General features: G+C 44.0%; 1 protein-coding gene across 1 annotated transcript in view; it reads left to right on the top strand.

Moving 5' to 3' along the window:
• LOC115077784 (extracellular calcium-sensing receptor-like) overlaps positions 1 to 21,332 on the top strand; it is a 45,691-nt gene extending 24,359 nt beyond the window's left edge. Inside the window, exons 3-4 of the mRNA XM_029580070.1 lie at positions 11,894 to 12,017; positions 20,410 to 21,332. Coding sequence (XP_029435930.1) covers positions 11,894 to 12,017; positions 20,410 to 21,332 — 1,047 coding nt within the window. The remainder of the gene's footprint in view (positions 1 to 11,893; positions 12,018 to 20,409) is intronic.
• Positions 21,333 to 21,629: the final 297 nt, after the last annotated feature.

Genomic DNA, 21,629 nt, shown 5'->3' with positions numbered 1-21,629 from the left:
GGAAATACCATCTTTATTTCCTATTTCATTGCAAACAAATGCACATCCCTAAGCCCCACACCATTTTGGATGCCCTTCTTTGGACTGCCTCCATCCTATCTCTATCCTTTTTGAGGTACTGCTCTAGTACTGTACAAGTACTCCAAGTGAGGCCTCAGCAAGGACCTGTACAAGGGCATCACCACCTCATTTTTCTCACTGGTTATTCCTCTCTCTCTGTGCTTCCCAGCATTCTTCTAGCTTTAGCTATCGCCTTCAGAGTAAGAGACACTATCACCCCAAGGTCCTTCTCCCAGTCTGTGCAAATTAGTCTTTTACCACCCATCACATGCAGCTCTTTTGGATTACCTCATCCCAAATGCATGACTGTGCACTGGATCCGAGTTGCCAAATCCTCAACCAGTCCAAGATTTCTTAAATCCCTTTTCTTTTTCTCTTCTCCTTTAAGCTTTTCCATTCTGTTGCAGATCTTAGTATTATCTGCAAATAGACAGAATTTCCCTTCTTTCCCTTCTGCAGTGTCGCTCACAAAGATATTGAACAGATCCTGTCCCAAAACCGATCCCTGTGGCAAGAACCTGGATTACTTATTCCATCTCTACTTGTTTCCATGCTGCCTCCCCACACATACCTCTCCAGGGAAAGGAGAGCAAAACAAAAACAAAACAAAAAAATGTCTGGCGTATGTAGCCATTCCTCACTGCTTGACCCCTGACTACACAGGAAGAGCTAACCCCTTGGCCTGTTGTGGAAAAGTGGGTGAGGGGAATTGGGGGGCTCCAGAAATGGAAAAAAAACCAACCCTCTGCAGGAGTACTGACATCTCTATCTGCAAAGCAGTTCTTGGGTTCTTCATCTTCCTCACTACCATATCTGGTTTTCATGCATCGATCTTCCTGTCGGTGGGGATAGGAATGTCCCAGGAGAACACAGCTTTGCTGTTCTCTGTGCTGTTGGGGATGTGTTTCCAATGCTTGTGTGTTACACTGATGTTATAATGTTTACCCAGCTTCCAAGGGATAAGCCATGCTGCTTTGTTGTGTCTCTCTGTATGCAGGCCTTCCTATATCAGCACATCCCATCCTTTGATGAGATGGGTAACCACTTCCTGTTCTGTTCCACACAATCTGCATTTGTCTGTTTTACCACCCTTTCTATGCTGACTGTGAACCATCTCATCTGCAGTCCACTATCCTGTGCTGCAACTATCCATCTCTCATCCACAGAGTCAACCATTGCTGTGTCATATCTTGCTCCGCGTGGGGTTGCTGAAGTAACCTCTGTATTGCCCACTGTACTTCTGCTTCTGCCAATTATCCTTTCCTTTTTGCTGATCTGAAAAGTGTTTCTTCTCTTTCTAATTCTGTGGCTTCTTTAACTTCATGTACTGGTGGATCTCCAGGCATTCCCTCTATTTGCAGGTACAATTGTCCTAACTTAAAAACTGAGACTGTAAATTACAGTAAACTTTGTACTGTTGGTTCTGGAAATCCTATATATTGATACATTTGTTAATTTGTTTCACTGATAACAATGTAATAGAGGTTTTATAGTTATAGATTGGTGAAATTGTTTTCTTATGTAAACAGTATTTTATACTATGTATGTTATTTTGTACATTGCTTAGACAGGCATAAAACAAAAAAAAAAATACCCCCCAAAACAAAACCTCTGTGGTTACTCACTTTCCTACTTCTGCACTATTTTAGCATTTGGGTCTGTTGATGTCATTAAGTAAGCATCAAGGCCTCTTTTGGTACAACTAAAGGTGGAATCAATGTCAGTAGCACCTTCAGCTCTTGGGATCAGTGGCGTAGCTACGGGTGGGCCTGGGTGGGCAGTGGCCCACCCACTTTCCATTCAGGCCCACCCAAATTTGTTTGCAAGACACTGCAGCCAATAAAAAGCAGGCAGCATCAGCAGGCACCCAAGGGAGAAAAAAAAATTAATAAATCAGCTGGTGTGTTGCGGCTCCCGGTGTCCCACAGCCCCAGTAATACTTCCCTTTACCTTCTTCCTGCCCCTGCGGGCCAATGGGAAATCTCCTCCCTTCTTCCTGCCCCCGGGCCAATTGGAAGCCTCCTCAGTTCTTCTTGCCCCCGCGGACCAATCGGAAGCCTCCTCAGTTCTTCTTGCCCCTGCAGGCCAATCGGAAGCCTCCTCCCTGCCAGTGGGAGGAGAAAGCCTCTGATTGGCCGGTGGGGCAGGAAGAAAGGGGGCATCGGGCTGGGAGGAGTGGCAGTGTTCAAGCCACGGGCTGCAAGTGCTGAAATGCAGAGAGCCACAAAGAAAAGAGGCCAGCCACGCCAGGAACCGCGATAGAGTAGGGAGTCCCCTAAGCGATCATGCAGAGGCCGGTTGCTCCATGGAGTCTCCTCCTTCCCCCAGTGAGCGCGGCAAAACCGCATTTAAAGTAAAAGTGGCACTCAGCCTTGCTGATTTCAGATGGGGCAATTGGAGCTCCCAGCGGCCGTAAAAGCAGGCAGATTGGGGGGGGGGGGGGGGGGGGCATTGGAGCCTAAGGATATCCTGACAGCCAGAAGAAAGGATTGAGTGCTGTGGCATATTTTTCTAAAATAAATGTTTGCTGCTTCAGTGTGGCTGAGAAGGCAGCGGCACAGTAGGAAATCTGCCACTGTGAAATTAAAGGGGACCACAGCATTGGGGCTCTAAGCAAAGTGTGTGTGAGAGACAGAGACTGGGCAGGGAGGTGACTGGGGTGTGTGTGAGAGACAGAGTCTGGGCAGGGAGGTGACTGGGGTGTGTGTGAGAGACATAATCTGGGCAGGGAGGTGACTGGGTGCATGTGAGAGACAGAATCTGGGCAGGGAGGTGACTGGGGTGTGTGTGAGAGACAGAGTCTGGGCAAGGAGGTGATTGGGGTGTGTGTGAGAGACAGAGACTGGGCAGGGAGGTGACTGGGGTGTGTGAGAAAGAGACTGGGCAGAGAGGTGACTGGGGTGTGTGAGAGAGAGACTGGGCAGAGAGGTGACAGGTGTGTGTGAGAGACAGAGACTGGGCAGGGAGGTGACTGGGGTATGTGTGAGAGACAGAGTCTGGGCAGAGAGGTGACTGGGGTATGTGTGAGAGAAAGAGTCTGGGCAGAGAGGTGACGGGTGTGTGTGAGAGACAGAGACTGATCGTAGGGTTTAATTGGTGTGTGTGGGTGTGTGTGTGTGTGTGCAGGCCCGGTGCTTCCATTAGGCAAACTAGGCAGTGGCCTAGAGTGCCACAATTTTGGGGGGTTGCAAACTCCCACCAGCACAAGAGGTCCTGCGACAAATCCAATACAAAAGGAGGGAGCGCTGTGCCGGAGCTGCTGCCAATAGGTAATCCAGGGGAGGGGTTGCATTATTGAAGGTTCGCCTAGGTGCCAAATACTCTTGCACCGGCCCTGTGTGTGTGACTTGTGGGTCCTAAAGAAGAGAACAGTAAGGACAGAGCTTCAGCAGCTGCTGCTGCTCCTAGTATGTGCTTTCAAGGGAAAGGAGTAGGAAAGTTGCTGGAGAAGGTAAGTAAAGGTGGCATTTTAAGTTTATTTTTCTTGATTGACTGCCATTTTAATTATTGAGTATTATGTGATGTGTCTGCTGTTTTGAAATATTTTATTGATATTTGGACAATTTTTAATAATTTTTATGAGTTTTGTTGGGTGTTATTCTGTTCATCAGCTGTTTTGAAACATTTATTAATATAGTTGTACAGTTATGTCTGTGTGGGGCTCTATAGCAGCATGGCTTGTTCTGTTTTCCTAATAGGAGGTGTATTAGTGTTTAGGACCTGATTTAATATTTGTAGTGTTGCCTTTTCATAGATAGGGTTGTTATATGTTCCATAATGCAGACTTTGTTTAGTGCCCACCCATGTTAACCTTGGGTCCAGCCAAAAATTCATTTCTGGCTACGCCACTGCTTGGGATGGTCAAACTTGGCATGCACTGGCTCTTATAAATTATCTGACAGGAGAGGAGAAACAAATCTTCAAGATATTTATGAGGCCAGTTTATAATTCCAAAGCTGTATGATAATGCAGGAATTGCAAACTGGTTAATAGCTTGCATCTTATGTGCTGTTAAGGTACTTTTCAATATCAGCTTAACTCTCCCTTAGTATTCTTTACTGATCTCTCTTCTCAATACGTTAAGCTGAATGTTCCACCCTCCTCTATTCCTAGATATTTATATACACCTTCCTGCTCCAATTCCTTAATATTGCAATCTACATTCAGGGAGATATTTTTAGTTTTACTTCATTTTCCTTTGAGGAAACTTGCCTTTGCACATTTGCCCAAGCCAGGTGATATCTGAGAAACTCTTCACCATACAGAAATGTACTCCTAAATGAGCTTCACAACAATCGTAGCAAACAATACGTGAGATATCTTTGGGAGGGGATTGATCATGCTAGAATTAAGACTAATTCCATAAAATAATCCAAGCAGATAATGAGAGCATTCAGTTTCTTTAATGCCAGACAAAACAAAATGGTATAGGGAATCTCACTGAAATATTTTTCATTGGACCTTAATATTGGAGATGACATCCTCATAATGTAAGTGAAGTGTCTGCCATATTTTCATGGAGAACTTGATGTACTCTATCAGTACAGGATTCTCTCTTCTCCTGTTTCGCCGCTCACTGGACCGGATCTTCGCTCCTGCACTCTCGGGGCTGACCCGCCGAGGTCTAGGGAGCCCCCCCGAACCACATGGCCGTTCCTGCTCCTCGCTGCGGCATCCCAGACACGCGGCCTGCTCCACCCCCCCCCCCCCCCGGACCACGTCATCGAAAGGGGCCGGAGGGAACTTTAAAACCCAGCGCCGTCCGAAGGTACCTCTCTTCTCCTGTTTCGCAGCTCACCGGACCAGATCTTCGCTCCTGCGCTCTCGGCACTGACCCGCCGGGGTCTAGGGAGCCCCCCCCCCCCCGAACCACACGGCCGTTCCTGCGCCTCGCTGCGGCATCCCAGACACATGGCCTGCTCCGCCCCCCCAGACCGCTTTATCAAAAGGGGCCGGAGGGAACTTTAAAACCCAGCACCGCCCTTAGGCGTCGCATGCCAAAGGTGTGCGACAAAGGGATCTGCCCCATTGTACGCCCCTCTGTGCGTCCCCCCCAAAAAAAGGGGGACCACCTCTGTTTACAGCCTCAGGGTTTCCCGCAATACCCCCTCAGCCTACGACATTACCACAATGTTTTATCTCCCTAATTGCAATTGACTACAGGCACCATCTCTCCCTTTTTAACCTTCAACCTTACACCCCTCTTGTATCCTACCACCTTGTATGTACTTATATTAGTTTTGCTCCATGACATCTAACTATAAGTACTGAAATTAGCACTGTTCCACAACATTTTAGCCGTATGTACTGAAATTGCCTTGTATCTATCGAATTGCCTTTGCTCCACAACATTTAACTGGAATCTCTTCATCTCTAACACCCCCCGCCCTGCTGAACTCCCTACAGCCCTCTCCTCCATTTCTGATGCCTGCCACAATGGCCACTCACCTTATCCCCCGCATTCACCTCCCTCACAACAGACGCCCACACCCACCACCCCACACACCACCTCCCCCCCACAAGTCCCTTCTTCCCATCCTCACTACCCCCCTCACCCAAATTCTAGGGCTCACTACCCTTTCGATTATCTTGTTCAATGCCCAATACCTCTTTAAAAAAAAAACCCTATCCTCAATGACCGCCTCACCGACTTCAAACCCGATATCTGTGCCATTACGGAAACATGGCTTAGAGAAATAGACACCGTCCTCCTAAATCAACGTCCTACCCACTCATATGAGATCCTCTCCATTCCCAGATCCAAAAAAAGAGGTGGTGGCATACTTCTGGCCTTCAAAAAACACCTCAACCTCAAATTAACACATATTGCCTCACTCCCCCCAAACTTGAAATTGGCCTTTTCAAATCTCCCACGCTACAGATCTGCCTTATCTATGCCCCTCCTGGATCCATCAAACATGATCCCTCCCCCATAATTGAATTCATTACTGCCAACAAGAACATGGAAATTCCATCCATCATACTAGAAGATTTCAATCTCCATGTTGATGCCACCCCCGTCACCTCTTCCTGCAAAATCTTCCTCACCTCTCTCCATGCCATAGGCCTCAAACAGATTATCACTTCACTGACTCATCAAGCTGGGCACTCCTTAGACCTTATCTTCATTAACCATTATTTTCTACCCCCCACCTGCTCCCCGGTACCTTTGTCCGACCACTTCCTCATTGAAGCATCCCTACAGATTAATGCTCCAATCACTCCTAACCCAGCACATAACACCACCATCATATCAGAAAACCCTGTACTGGTGAGGAACTTTCCCTCGCAATCTCCAACGCCTTCCCACACCTTGACTGCTCCAACTCTGAAACTGCACTCGCCTCCTGGAGTAACATCACACTTGAAATTGCCAATAAACTATGTCCCATCTCCAGACATGAATTGCAACATTCCACTAAAAACCGCCAACTCTGGTATACAGCCGAACTGAAAACCTTAAAAAATAAACTTAGACAGCGAGAAAGAATCTGGCGTAAAGCCCCTTCTCCCCAAAACGCTTCCAGCTACAAATCTGCCCTTCATCACTACAGAATATCCATCCTCAACACCAGCATGATTTCTATGCCAATAAGATTCACGAATACATGTATAACCCCAAGGCCCACTTCACTTACGTTGCTGACCTCACCAAGTCCTCCCAGCCCCCCATTCCCGACAATGAAGCCTCCGCCCGAAGTGAAGAAATTGCTCAATATTTCTACAAGAAAATCGCCAACATTCTCTTCAGATTCCAACACCAACCTCCTACAACCCTCTCTCCCTCCCCCCCCCCCCTGTCTGGACCCGATCACTACCACACTCGAAACCCTAGAACTTACCTCGGCTAAGGAGATTGAATCAGTTCTTAAAAAACTCATACCTGTCTGTCACCCCTCTGATACCATACCCACTAAAACCCTCCTTTCCATTCCAAACTCCATTGCCAAACCAATTGCTGATATTATTAACTCCTCCCTCTCCTCAGGCTTCATCCCCGACACTCTCAAACAAGCTATTGTTAAACCACTCCTGAAGAAACCCTCGCTCGACCCGAAAGACCCTTCTAATTTCCGCCCCATCTCTAATCTGCCCTTTATCTCTAAGATTATGGAAAAAATAGTTAACTCCCAACTCACTGAATACCTTGAAAATAACAAAATACTGCACCCAACCCAGTTCAGCTTCCGCAAACACCTCAACACCGAAACTCTCCTACTCACCCTATCTGATCACGTTATCAGAGGCATGGATCAGGGTAACTGCTACCTTATTGCTCTACTTGACATCTCAGCAGCCTTTGACACCATCAACCACAATCATCTCATCACCCGGTTGTCCGAAATAGGCATCTCGGGTCTAGCCCTTCTATGGTTTAAATCTTACCTATCCAATAGGAGGTTCGCTGTCAAAATAGGAAATGCCGAATCTGCACCCTACACCCTGTCCCAAGGTGTCCCACAAGGTTCCTCCCTGTCCTCCACCTTATTCAACATTTACCTCACCCCCCATTTGTCAGCTACTAACAGACCTCAGCCTCAAATTCTACCTCCATGCTGACAATGTACAAATCATCATCCCCATCCAAAACTCTCTATCCAATGCCCTGGCATACTGGACACTTGCCTCTCTTCCATAAATGACTTCCTCACAAACATTTACCTTGCCCTAAATACATCTAAAACAGAACTGCTCCTCATATCCCAACACCTACCACCCAAACCCCTGATCTCTAATGACCCGGCTTTCAACAACTATACCTTCAAGCTTAATGTCCTAAAAAAACTTAGACCCCCTCCTCCACTATCATGATTTCCGGACTGTTATCCAGGCCACCCTATCCTCAAAGCTTGATTATTGTAACTCCATTCTCATTGGTTTCCCCTCCTCTACCATTAAACCCCTACAAATGTTCCAGAATGCCATAGCTAGAGTCATCACAAACACATGGAAATCCGACCACATCACCCCCATACTCAAAGACCTCCATTGGCTTCCTATCCCATCCCATATTCTCTTCAAAACCCTATCCATAATTCATAAATCCATTTACTCTTATAACTCTAATTGGCTTGATGAACCCTTTCACCTCACACGCTCTGACCGGCCCACTAGGACCATCAACAAAGGAACACTCACCGTACCCTCCCTTAAAAAAACCCCACCTCTCTTCCATAAGGGTTCACACATTTTCCATCGCAGGCCCTAAGCAATGGAATTCCCTCCCGACCTTGCTCAGACTTGAACCCTGTTACTCCAAATTTAGAAGGAAACTAAAGACCTGGCTCTTCCAAAAAGCCTACCCAGATTTAACCGGGCCCTCAGTCCTCCTTTCCCACCTTCAAGAAATGCTTGCACTCATCCTTTACACAAGTCACTATCTTAAAATTGCGATGCACCTCACATACATTCCACAAGCCCTTTGTATATAAGTTACTCCTTTGTATATAGTCACCTCCAATGCTTATGCACCTCTCTGCAATTTTCCTTCTGCAATTACTTGTTCTCCCCTCCCCCCTGTTCATTGTATTTCTCTTCTTTTAGTTGCAATGTAAACAGGTATGATGTTTGGCACTAATGTTGGTATATAAAAATCTCAAATAAAATAATATTCACAAGCAAAGATTACTGTAACTCCCTACTTTTAGGTCTACCACAATCTACAATTCGGCCACTGCAAATATTACAAAACTCAGCTGCTAGAATTTTGACTGGAAAAAAAAAGAATGACCACATTACAGGAACACTCGCCGAATTACACTGGCTTCCAATTGAACAAAGAATTCAATATAAGGCTTTATGCATAATTCACAAACTAATCCACAATGAAAAAGCTGACTGGCTTAACACTGCACTGCGCGTACATGTCCTGCAAAGAAACCTGAGCTCTGCTAATAAAGCTCTACTAACTGTTCCCTCTGTCAAAACAGCCCACCTCACACAAGTAAGGGAAAGAGCACTGTCACTGGCTGGCCCCGTGCTATGGAACACCATGCCACTCGAAATAAGGATGCAGAGGAATTTCAAAATATTCAAAACCAATCTGAAAACCTGGCTCTTTAAACAAGCTTTTTATAAAGATAAAGAGAAGGAGAAATCCAATTGATTGATAAGGATGCACCAAACTAGAACTTATTACTTGTAACCTACAAATGCATATTAATGTTAAATTCAAACCACCTAATATGTTCCCAACAGACAAGCCTAACTTACACACATAGGGGTGGATTTTCAGAGCCCTGCTCGCCTAAGTCCGCCCAAAACCGGGCGGATTTAGGCGAGCAGGGCCCTGCGCGCCGGTAAGCCTATTTTACATAGGCCTACCGGCGCGCGCAGAGCCCCGGGACTCGCGTAGGTCCCGGGGTTTTCGGAGGGGGCGTGTCGGGGGGCGTGTCAGGGGCGGGCCCGAAGCGCGCGGCATTTTCGGGGCGTGTCGGGAGCGTTCCGGGGGCAGGCCCGGGGCGTGGCTGCGGCCCAGGGGCGTGGCCGCGCCCTCCGGACCCGCCCCCAGGTCGCGTCACGGCGCGCAGGAGGCCTGCTGACACGCGGGGATTTACGCCTCCCTCCGGGAGGCGTAAATCCCCCGACAAAGGTAAGGGGGGGGCTTAGACAGGGCCGGGTGGGTGGGTTAGGTAGGGGAAGGGAGGGGAAGGTGAGGGGAGGGCAAAAGGAAGTTCCCTCCGAGGCCGCTCCGATTTCGGAGCGGCCTCGGAGGGAACGGGGGTAGGCTGCGCGGCTCGGCGCGCGCCGGCTATACAAAATCGATAGCCTTGCGCGCGCCGATCCAGGATTTTAGTGGATACATGCGGCTCCGCGCGTATCTACTAAAATCAGGCGTACTTTTGCTTGAGTCTGATGCGCAAGCAAAAGTAGGCCTATTCGCGCTTTTTGAAAATCTACCCCACAGTATTTTGTATTAAATTGTTACCATACTATGATGGCACATGTTTAATTTGTAATCTATACCACTCATATTTTCATTATCATGTCTTACTGTAAACCATTGTGATGGTTATCTAACTTAACGACAGCATAGAAGAGTTTTTAAATAAATAAATAAAAATAAATAAATAAATAAATTCACTTTGTGTATTTCACGGCAATTTAGTATCCAAGGTGGGATGCTATTAAAGGCTTTTTTTTATAATTGATTCATGCTATACTGTTTTGACTATGCATACAGCTGGTATTAATAGCTTTATTTAGCATCAGCTGATCTTTGATTCCATATGCTCCTATTTTGTTAACCTTTCTGTACTATTGCTAAGATTTTATTAGAATCAATGTACCAATATTTTATATCTGCATTGATTGTAAGGAACAGCCTATAGATTGACGGCAAACAGGTTATTGGTCAATAGTTTTTGGGGACATTATTTGGTTCTCCTTTGCAGGAAGAGTGTTCTTTCTGTTATTAGACATTGTGGAGTTAATTCAGGTTTTCTGATTAATTGTTTTTTGCAGTTAACCAGAGAGAGGTCAAATATTTGAGCCAAAATTTGGGCACTATCAGGGCCAAAGCACTTCCAATTTGGGGCTCATTTTAACTTGGTTTCAGCTCAATCGTTGTCACTTCAGGCCATTCCATAATTTTGATATTTGCCTGTTCTATATTCCCCTGGATGCTGGGGGACCATTCTACTTGTGTTTCTCTATGGGATCTTCATACAAATGTCTCCTAAACTGTTCTGCTTCTTCTTTTGTTGGTGGTATTTTAACAGCACTAATATTCTTCCCCAATCCCCTAGAGAACTATTTTGTGTTGTCTTTAGGTATTTTATTTTGGGATTTCTCCATGTTTTTGCAGATTCTATGCTTCTGCTGTTATTTTCAATGTATTATGAATAATATAAATTGAAGATTTTCTTCTGTTAATATAGCATATCTTAGTGTTATGTTTTGGAATGTTCTCAATACTTATCATTGTCTTCAGCCTGTTGAGGTTTGCACCTACCAATGATACCTCTGCAAGCAGTAACTGAATTTTCTCTTCTATCTGTTGTTTCCATGGGGGAGTTATCATCTTTCTCCTGTTCTTCTTCCCTGTATGCCTCTTTTTGCATTTCTTTGTATTTTTTGAATGCTGATCTTTTTGCATTTATTTTCCAACCATCTCTTTAGAGAACCATATTGGTTTCCTTTTTCTCTTCCTTTTATTTACTTAACCTATATTGAGTTGTGTTGCCTTTATTATAGTTTCTTTTATATTAGTTCACTGTTGTTCCTCTTCTTTCCTTTCAGTATTTTAGTTCCTCCTCAAGCATCTTCCCCATTTTTTCAAAGTCTATATTTCTGAAATTCATAACCTTGATCTTCATGCGACTTCTCTCTCTCTTAGTAACTATTTGAAACCAAGCTGTCTGACGATCACTGGTGCTCAGATGGGCACCTACTTGGACATTAAAGATACTATTTTTCATTTGTGAGCACAAGATCAAGCAGCACTCCTCCACTTGTGGGTTTCCTCATCATCTGTCTAAGCAGAGATTATTGAAAGGCAAATGCAATCTCTCTACTCCTTACAGATATTGTAGCAGGGATATATTAATCTGTATCCAGCAGATTAAAATCTCCAACTTGCAACATTTTTCCCTTCTTTCCCATCTTTTGGATGCCTTCAGCCAAATCTCTGTACAACTGTATCCAACTGAAAGTAGGGACATACAAACACACATCCATTCACTCACACACATACATACACACAAAAAAAAACCCTGAGAAGATACCGTGAGGAAATATGCACATGGGCAAATGCGGGTGATGTACCCTGTTTTTCCTTGGAAAATGACTACAGGTTTATGTATCTAAATCCTAAACCTCTTATCATTCACAGACACCTCGTTCTATCTGCAGTGAGAGCTGCCCTGTTGGATATAGAAAATCTTCCAGAATAGGACAGCCCTCCTGCTGCTTCAACTGTATCCCCTGCTCTGCTGGAGAAATAGCCAATGAAACAGGTCAGCTACCATTTATCCTTCTGTCAGACTCCAATATGTTGAATCCTTCACTTCACAAAGATATGATGTAACATGCCCCAGGATTGTCATGGATGAGATGGCTGAACCATTTGGCATCCATAATTACTAAAGTTGCCTATACTTCATTTCTGCTTTAAACCTATTGCATACTGGACTTGTAGATGTCAATATCCAAAGCCATTTAGATGGATAACTCACAAGTTATCCATCTAAATGGCAAGGTTTTGAATATTAGCCTCATCTGGCCAAATTTTAGTTGAATAAGTCATTATCTGGCTAAAAATTAGCGAAATAAAAAGAAGAGGTATAGCAGGGGTGTTTCAGGGAGAAGTTAAGTTTCCCAATTAAACTTACATGAATTTAAGCTATAGACTTATTTTTGGGGATGGGGGAGCCAAAAAAAACTACATTTATAAAAAATACAACAAAACACCTACCCCAACCCTTCCATTTATTTAAATATGGAGCCCCTGACAAGCAGAGCCCAACATCCTAAACCCATCAGGACTCACCCAAAATCCTTGGTGATCGAAAAAGGGGCCTGAGAGTGACATCCTACTCCAGAGCCAGTGGCTACTATTAGTCAAAATGGAATCATCTACTCTTTGCCCCTACCATGTGACAAGGGCTGTCAATGCTATTGGGTGATCCCTGTCACATGGTAACAGCAATGTAGTAGTCATCCTTTGCCCCTGCTATGTGACAGGGTATGCCAATTGTACTACCATCCACTGTCACATCATAGGGGCAAAGGATAGCTGATGATGTCATTTTGACTAATGGCAGCAATGAGCCTGGGAGTGGGAGCTCATTCCTGGGGCCCCTGATAGACCAAAGGATTTTGGGTGAGTGTTAGGGAGGTAAGGAGGAGTGGTTATGCTTGTCGTGGGCTCCATATTTAAATAAATGAAAAGGGTAAACATGAGAACATAAGAAATCGCCATGCTGGGTGTTGCGACCGTCGCTGCTCGAAGTCCTCACCCTGCCCTCTTTACCTCTGTGGCGACTCCCTCCAAGTCTGATGGACGGCTGGCTGCCGCGGCGTCTCCATACCATCTCCCTCCAGCGTCCCTGGACCGGCCCGACGTTGCAGATCCGCCATGTTGCCTGAAGACCTAGGGCACGCGCTCAGATTGAAGTACCAGCAAGAGCACGAACCTCAGGCGCGTCCCCCTGAGATGACATCATACGCTTCCAATATTTAAAAGGTCTCTATTTCACTATCTAACTGAGTTAGCAAGGGGATTGCTTATGGCTACGCTTCCCAAGCTACTCTGCCTCCTCGGACTTACCAAAGGTACCTGATCCTAGGGGGCCTCGCTCTTTTTCAGATTACAGATAGAAATCAGTACTCGCTCCTCTAGGGCCCATGTTCCTGGACACTCTGAAGATTCTCTACTGCTTGGAAGCTATCGCTGCTACAATTGTGAGTTACCATCACTCTCTCGGAGCTTTCCCTGGAACCAGGTACTCGCTCCTTGAGGGCCTAAACCTTTCCAGCTCCTGAGCTTCCTTGAGACCTTATGTGAGTTTTGTCATCTATTTTTGTTCATGAACTCTGCCTACTCTGCCTACTCACTTTCTACAGTTTCTCAACAGCTCAGCCATCCTGGATCGCTGTACCAGTACCTGAGGGACTACAGCCCTGCCGGGCATATCAGCTCACTACTGCCACCTCTGGTGGTTTAAAAACCTGTTTAATAAAAGAACTAATGTGTGTCTGTCTCCATACTCAAGCCTAGCTTGTGGTCCCTCTCGGGATATCCTCCCGGGTGCTTGGTCATCTGCCACCGTCCTACAACTATATCAGATTCATTAAATATTGCTACTCCTTAGCAAGACGATATCTGAGACACTACAAGATTGCTGAGTCCTCCTTCTTTAGGAGCCAATAATAACAGATTGCTACTCCTAGCTTGTCAACTAAGCTCATTCATAACAGATTGCTAACTCCGCAGTTTAACAAACAGCAGATTTATTACACTCGGTCAGACCAAGGATCCATCAAGCCCAGCATCCTGTTTCCAACAGAGGCCAAACCAGGCCAAAAGAACCTGGAAATTACCCAATCACTAAGAAGATCCCATGCTACTGAAGCCAGTAATGGCTTCAGTAGCAAGACCATTCCCTAAGTCAACTTGATAAATAGCAGTTAATGGACTTCTCCTCCAAGAACTTATCCAAACTTTCTTAAACACAACTACACTAACTGTGCTAACCACATCCTTTGGCAACAAATTCCAGAGCTTAATAATGTGTTGAGTGAAAAATAATTTTCTCCAATTAGTCTTAAATATGATACTTGCTAACTTCATGGAGTGCCCCTTAGTCCTTCTATTATCCAAAAGTATAAATAACCAATTCACATCTACTCGTTCAAGACCTCTCATTATTTTAAAAACCTCTATCATATCCTTCCTTAGACATCTCTTTTCCAAGCTGAACAGCCCTAACCTCTTCAGCCTTTCCTCATAGGGGACCTGTTCCATACCCTTTACCACTTTGGTCACCCTTTCTTATACCTTCTCCACCACAACTATATATTTCTGAGATGCGGTGATCAAAACTGTACACAGTATTCAAGGTGTGGTCCCACCATGGTATGATACAGAGGCATTATGACATTTTCCGTTTTGTTAACCATTCCCATTCTAATAATTCCTCACATTCAGTTTGCTTTTTTGACTGGCATTGCTGCAGCACACTGAGTTGATGATTACAAAGTATTATCCACTATGATGCCTAGATTTTTTTCCTGGGTAGTATTTCCTAATATGGAACGTAATATCATGTAACTACAGTAAGGGTTATTTTTCTCTATAAGCAACACCTTGTCCACATTAAATTTAATCTGCCATTTGGATGCCCAATCTTCCAATCTCGCAAGGTCCTCCTGCAATGTTCACAATCCACTTGCGATTTAACTACTCTGAATAATTTTTGTATCATCTGCAAATTTGATAACATCACTTGTTGTATTCCTTTCCAGATCATTTATATATATATTGAAAAGCACCAGTCCAAGTACAGATTCCTGAAGCACTCCACTGTTTACTCTTTTCCACTAAGAAAATTGACCATTTAATCCTACTCTCTGTTTCCTGTCTTTTAATCAGTTTGTAATTCTCAAAAGGACATCGCCTCCTATCCCATGTATTTTCAGTTTTCTTAGAAGCCTCTCATGAGGGACTTCATCAAACACTTTCTGAAAATCCAAATAAACTACATCTACTGGTTCACCTTTATCCACATTCTTATTAACCCGTTTCCAAAAAATGAAGCAGATTACCCAATACTTCCCTTGGGTAAATCCATGTTGACGGTATTCCATCAAACCTTATATGCTCTGTGATTTTGATTCAAAGGAACGCTACAAGCCCCTCCAACCAAAGCCACACGACTCATCGCATCCAGGGACCGAGCATTTTCGACAGCAGGCCCAGCCATCTGGAACAACCTCCCTGCAGAACTTAGGCTGGAACCTTGCCTGCTAACTTTTAAGAAAAAACTCAAAACGTGGCTGTTCCGCCAAGCCTTCCCAGAACCCTGGGATACACATTAGGCGTTATCTACCCATGATTAATGGATCCTCCCCTCCTCTGAATACCTGGACAGCATGGATACCGACTCTAACACGTGGACTATCTCTAGTCTGGACTACCTCTAGTCTGGAATTTGTTTCTCTCCCTTTAACTTAACTTTATATTTCTCTTCTAGCTTCCTAAGCTTCCAAGTTCACAGTCCTCGTTGTAATGTAACTTTGTTTTTCTTCCTTTATCTAGTTATTTTTACCCCTGTTCGATGTAAACCGTCCTGATATGGTATTTTAACCATGAAGGTCGGTATAGAAAAATGTTAAATAAATAAATAAATCTTTAGAATAGTTTCCACTAATTTTCCCAGAACTGAAGTCAGGCTCTCTGGTCTATAGTTTCCCAGATCACCCCGGAGCCCTTTTTAAATATTGGGGCTACATTGGCCACCCTGCAGTCTTTAGGTACAAAGGATGATTTTAATGATAGTTTACAAATTTTAACTAATAGATCTGAAGTTTCATTTTTTAGTTACTTCAGAAGCCTAGGATGCATACCATCTGGTCCAGGTGATTTACTACTCTTTACCTTATCAATATGGCCTACTACTTCTTCCAGGTTCACAGTGATTTGATTCAGTTCATCTGACTCATCTCCCTTAAAAACAATCTCTGGAACATCCTCATTAGTAAATACAGAAGCAAATAATTCATTTAGTCTTTCTGCAATGGCCTTATCTTCCCTAAGAGCCTCTTTAAGCCCTCAGTCATCTAATGGTATAACTGACTCCCTCACAGGTTTCATACTTTGGTTATATTTTTAAAAGTTTTTATTGTGAGTTTTGGCCTCTACGGCCAACTTCATTTCACATTCTCTCTTTGCCTATCTTATCAATGTTTTACACTTAACATGACAATGCTTATGCTTTTTCCTATTTTCTTCAGATGGATCCTTCTTCCAATTTTTAAAGCTTGTTTTTTTGGCTAGAATAGCCTCTTTCACCTCACCTTTTTCACCATGCAGGTTATTGTTTTGCCTTCCTTCCACCTTCTTAATACGTGGAATACATCATCTGCAATTGTATTTTTAAACAATGTCCATGCCTGTTGATCACTTTTAACCTTTGAAGCTGCACCTTTCATTTTTATTCTATTTCTCTCATGTTATCAAAGTTACCATTTTGAAAATTTAGTGTTAGAGCTGTACATTTACTTAATTTCCCCCTTACAGTTATTAGTTTAAATTTGATCATGTTATGATCACTATTGCCAAGTCCCCCTACCACCATTACCTCTTTCACCAAATCCTGTGTTCCACTATGAATTAAATCTAAAATAGCTCCCTCTCTCATTGGTTCCTGAACAAATTGCTCCATGAAGCAGTCATTTATTACATCCAGGAACTTTATGTCTCTAGCAAGTCCTGTTGTCACATTTACCCAGTCAATATTGGGGTAATTAAAATTTCTCATTATTACTGCACTGCCAAATTGGTTAGCTGTCCTAATTTCTCTTAGCATTTCATCATCTGTCTGACCATTTTGTCTAGGTGGATGGTAGTATACTCCTATCACTATACTCTTAATCAACACACATGGAATTTCTACCCAAATAGATTCTACTGAGCATTTAGTCTCTTGTATGATCTTTATCCTGTTGGACTCTATACCCTACCAGAATTAAAGTGCCACACCCCTACCAGGTTGATCCTCCTTATCATTGCAATATAATTTATACCCTGATATAGCACTGTCCCATTGGTTATCTTCCTTCCACTAGGTTTCTCTGATGCCAATTATGTCATTTTCATCATTTACTGTTATACATTCTCCCATCTTACTTCTTAGACTTCTGGCATTGGCATAAAGACATTTCAAAGTGTGTTTTTTTGTTTGTATTAACCTGCTTTTCAGTTGATAGGGATAATTTGTAGGATTGTGAATCGTGTGCCCTATCGTCTTAACGATCGAAATCGTTTGTCAGGAGAAGAAAATCGTGTTTGGTACGATTTTTTAGTTAAAAAATCGTTAAAAATCGTTTTTTCCGATTAGTGCGCACTAACTGAAAATGATACAATTTGACACTTTTCAGGTCAGTTAAGGTCAGTTTAGGAATGAATATGTATTCCTATTGGCTGCCCTCTTATTTATTCATGTTACCAAGGTTCCCACTGACAGTATATGGGGGATGGGAAATGGAAAGAGTTGGTAGCTTGACAAAAAAAGTAATGTGATCAGTCAATGTGACTAGAACTTGTGCCCTAACCCTGATACCAGGAGTGTTGTGATCTTCCTGCACACAGTGCCCTAACCCTGGCACCAGGAGTGTTGTGATCTTCCTGCACACAGTGCCCTATCCCTGGCACCAGGGGTGTTGTGATCTTCCTGCACACAGTGCCCTATCCCTATTAATACCAGGAGTGTTGTAATCTTCCTGCACACAGTGCCCTATCCCTATTAATACCAGGAGTGTTGTGATCTTCTTGCATACAGTGCCCTATCCCTATTAATACCAGGAGTGTTGTGATCTTCCTGCACACAGTGCCCTAACCCTGACACCAGGGGTGTTGTGATCTTCCTGCATGCAGTGCCCTATCCTATACCAGGAGTGTTGTGATCTTCCTGCACACAGTGCCCTAACCCTTACACCAGGGGTGTTGTGATCTTCCTGCATGCAGTGCCCTAACCCGCCTGCATTACTAGTGAGAGGCTGGCTTCACAGACAGGGGGGAGCTTCCTGACCCTCACTCCTCCCCTCCCCATGTCCCAGCCAGTGAATGGTGTGTGGGTGAGGGGGGGGGAGGATGGTGAAGGGTGAGACAGCTCCTTCCCTGCATTACTAGTGAGAGGCTGGCTTCACAGACAGGGGGGAGCTTCCTGACCCTCACTCCTCCCCTCCCCATGTCCCAGCCAGTGAATGGTGTGTGGGTGAGGGGGGGGGGGAGGATGGTGAAGGGTGAGACAGCTCCTTCCCTGCATTACTAGTGAGAAGCTGGCTGCACAGACAGGGGGGAGCTTCCTGACAAAAATAACAAAAATAATAAACAAACAATTTCTAGTCACATGAGTGATGATCATCACATTACTTTTTTTGTCAAGCTTCCAACTGTTTCCATTTCACATCCCCCCAACCATTACCTCAGTGGGAACCTTGGTAACATCAATAGATAAGAGCACAGCCAGCCAATAGGAATACATATTCATTCCTAAGTGACCTTTACTGACCTGGGAAGTGTCAACACTTTGTTTCATTTTCTGTTGGTGTTCGTGAGTTTCCAGTTCCATTTCCCATCCCCCCAACCATCACCTCAGTGGGAACCTTGGTAACATCAATAGATAAGAGGGCAGCCAGCCAATAGGAACACATATTCATTCCTAACTGACCTTTACTGACCTGGAAAGTGTCAATTTGTATCATTTTCTGTTAGTGTGCACTAATGGGAGTTAGTGCACGCTAACTGGGAGTTAGCGCGCACTAACGGGAGTTAGTGTGCACTAACACGATTTAACGATTTTTAACGATAAATCGTTAGAATTTCTATTGTATTATGTTCTATAACGATTTAAGACGATATTAACATTATCGGACGATAATTTTAATCGTTGAAAAACGATTCACATCCCTAATAATTTGGAAGTCTTTATCTCAGGTGATTTTTTACATATAGGTACATGATTGTGTTTGCTGTTATTGGAACCTTTCTGTTGCGATGCCCTAACTCTCCTGTTTCATTAGTATCCTTCAAGGATACATTCCTCTGAAACATGCACTGCTGGGTGACTGTTGGATTTCCTCCTTGTTCCAGTGTGGGGTTTGTTTAAAAAATAATTCCATATGAAATGGCCCAACTTCAATATGTAAACAAAAATGTGCTGAAAAATTATGGGGTACGAACTCTAATGCCTACTTGTCATGCCTATGTTGTTCTAGCCTGGGAATTTTGGTGCCTCTGTATTGTTTGCTGTTTGGATCTCAGCCTAGTTCTCCCACCCTGGTTGCTTGTAGATTTTACTGTTGTTTTGTCACCAGAAAAATAATATTTAAAGGGAAAAAATACAAGTTTCTCCTCTTATCTCTCCCCTTTTCTGGTTCTTCATTTTTTTTTTGCATCCCTTTACAATCCCATCCTTGTTTTCCCAACCTCTCTGTTTGTTGCTTATTCTGTGGTGTTTTGATCCCAGAAATAAAATGTAAAAAAAAGGTTTTCCTCCCACCCTACCTTTTTTATTGTCTTCTAGAGATGTGAATCGGAACCGGAATCGGTTCCCATTCCGGTTCCGATTCACATCGTGGATTTTTTTTCGTTCAGTCCCATTGTTTTTTTTTTATCGGCTGCGCCCAAGCCGATAAACAAAAAACCCACCCTGACCCTTTAAAACCGCCCCCTTAGCTTCCCATTTTTAAAGATGGCGCCGGCCATCCAGTGCTCCCTCCATGTGACAGGGGCCGGCTAATGTCACGGATACCCTGTCACATGGTAAGGGCAAAGGCCATCGGCGCCATTTTTATTAGTGGCAGCCGACGGCCCGAGAGCAGGAGATCGCTCCCGGGACACCCACTGGACCACCAGGTACCTGTAAAATGTTTTTGGGGGGGTCGGAAGAGTGGGGGAAGCAAAGGGATTAGTTTTAAAGGGTCGGGGTGGGTTTTTTGTTTATCGGCTCGGGCACAGCCGATAAACAAAACTGCGATCGGGCCCAATGAAAAAAAAAACACATGTGAATCGGAACCAAAATCCAAACCGATTCTGGTTCACATCTCTATTGTAAAGTTATAGCACAGATGTACAAATTGTGTACATAGCTTGGATTTGTCAGTAGTATTTCTCATTTATTTCAGATATAACTGAGTGTTGGAAGTGCCCAGAAGACTACTGGCCGAATGAGAGTCGAGACAAATGTGTTCCAAAAGTCATTGAGTTCCTTTCCTTTTATGAACCCCTTGGAGCAGCCTTGGCATCTGTTGCCATTATCTTGTCCTTTGCCACTGTCCTCATCCTCTCTGTCTTCTACTGGTTCCAGGACACGCCAATTGTAAAAGCCAACAACCGGGGCCTCAGTTACCTCCTCCTCTGCACCCTCACACTCTGCTTCCTCTGTGCCTTAACATTTATTGGCCATCCCATGAAGATCACCTGCATGATACAACAGCCTGCTTTTGGCCTCATATTTACCATCAGTGTCTCTTGTATACTGGCAAAAACCGTCACAGTGGTTATTGCCTTCAAGGCCATCAAGCCCCATAATCAGCTCAGAAAATGGGTTGGGCCTAGAATACCCAATCTTATTGTTGTTTTCTGCTCTCTTGTCCAGCTGGTTATTTGCATGTATTGGATTTTTAGCCACCCTCCCTTTCCTGAGAATAACACCAGATCTGAAAGTGGGAAGATAATTGTTGAATGCAACCTTATGATGCCCATACTCTTCTACTGTATGCTGGGATATATGGGCTTGCTGGCCATTATCAGTTTCTTGGTGGCATTTCTGGCTAGGACATTACCCGACAGCTTCAATGAGGCCAAATTTATCACTTTCAGCATGTTGGTCTTTGTGAGTGTCTGGTTGTCTTTCATTCCTGCATACCTAAGCACACAGGGGAAATACATGGTCACAGTGGAGATCTTTGCCATCCTGTCCTCCAGTGCATCACTTCTCTTCCTAATCTTTCTCCCCAAGTGTTATGTTATTCTCCTACGGCCAGAAAAGAACACCAAGGAACACTTAGCAGGACAAAAATACAACAGAGGAAAAAAAATTAAGTAGCAGGCCTAGAAACTGAATGACCTATTGGATAGGCACAAAAAACAGAGAACCTTTAAGGCTGATGGCTCAAGATATGGTCACAAGGATACAGAGCCTTTCCCATTTAGGACTGGATGACCCATGGGATTGGCACAGTGGTATGCCTCCCTGTGCAACACCTTTTTAAAGAGACTCACTACATTTAGAGGTAGATATTTGGACATTGCCCACCATGCCATTGAATATACCCTGATTACTTTAAAGTTAGCTGAAAAAGATAATCAGATAACTTTATACCTACTCAACAGCAGGTCTAAA

This window comes from Rhinatrema bivittatum, chromosome 16 (genome assembly GCF_901001135.1).
Source record: "Rhinatrema bivittatum chromosome 16, aRhiBiv1.1, whole genome shotgun sequence".
NCBI lineage: Eukaryota > Metazoa > Chordata > Amphibia > Gymnophiona > Rhinatrematidae > Rhinatrema > Rhinatrema bivittatum.
The sequence above is the reverse complement of the archived record's forward strand: the minus strand, read 5'-3'. Positions and strand labels throughout refer to the sequence as shown.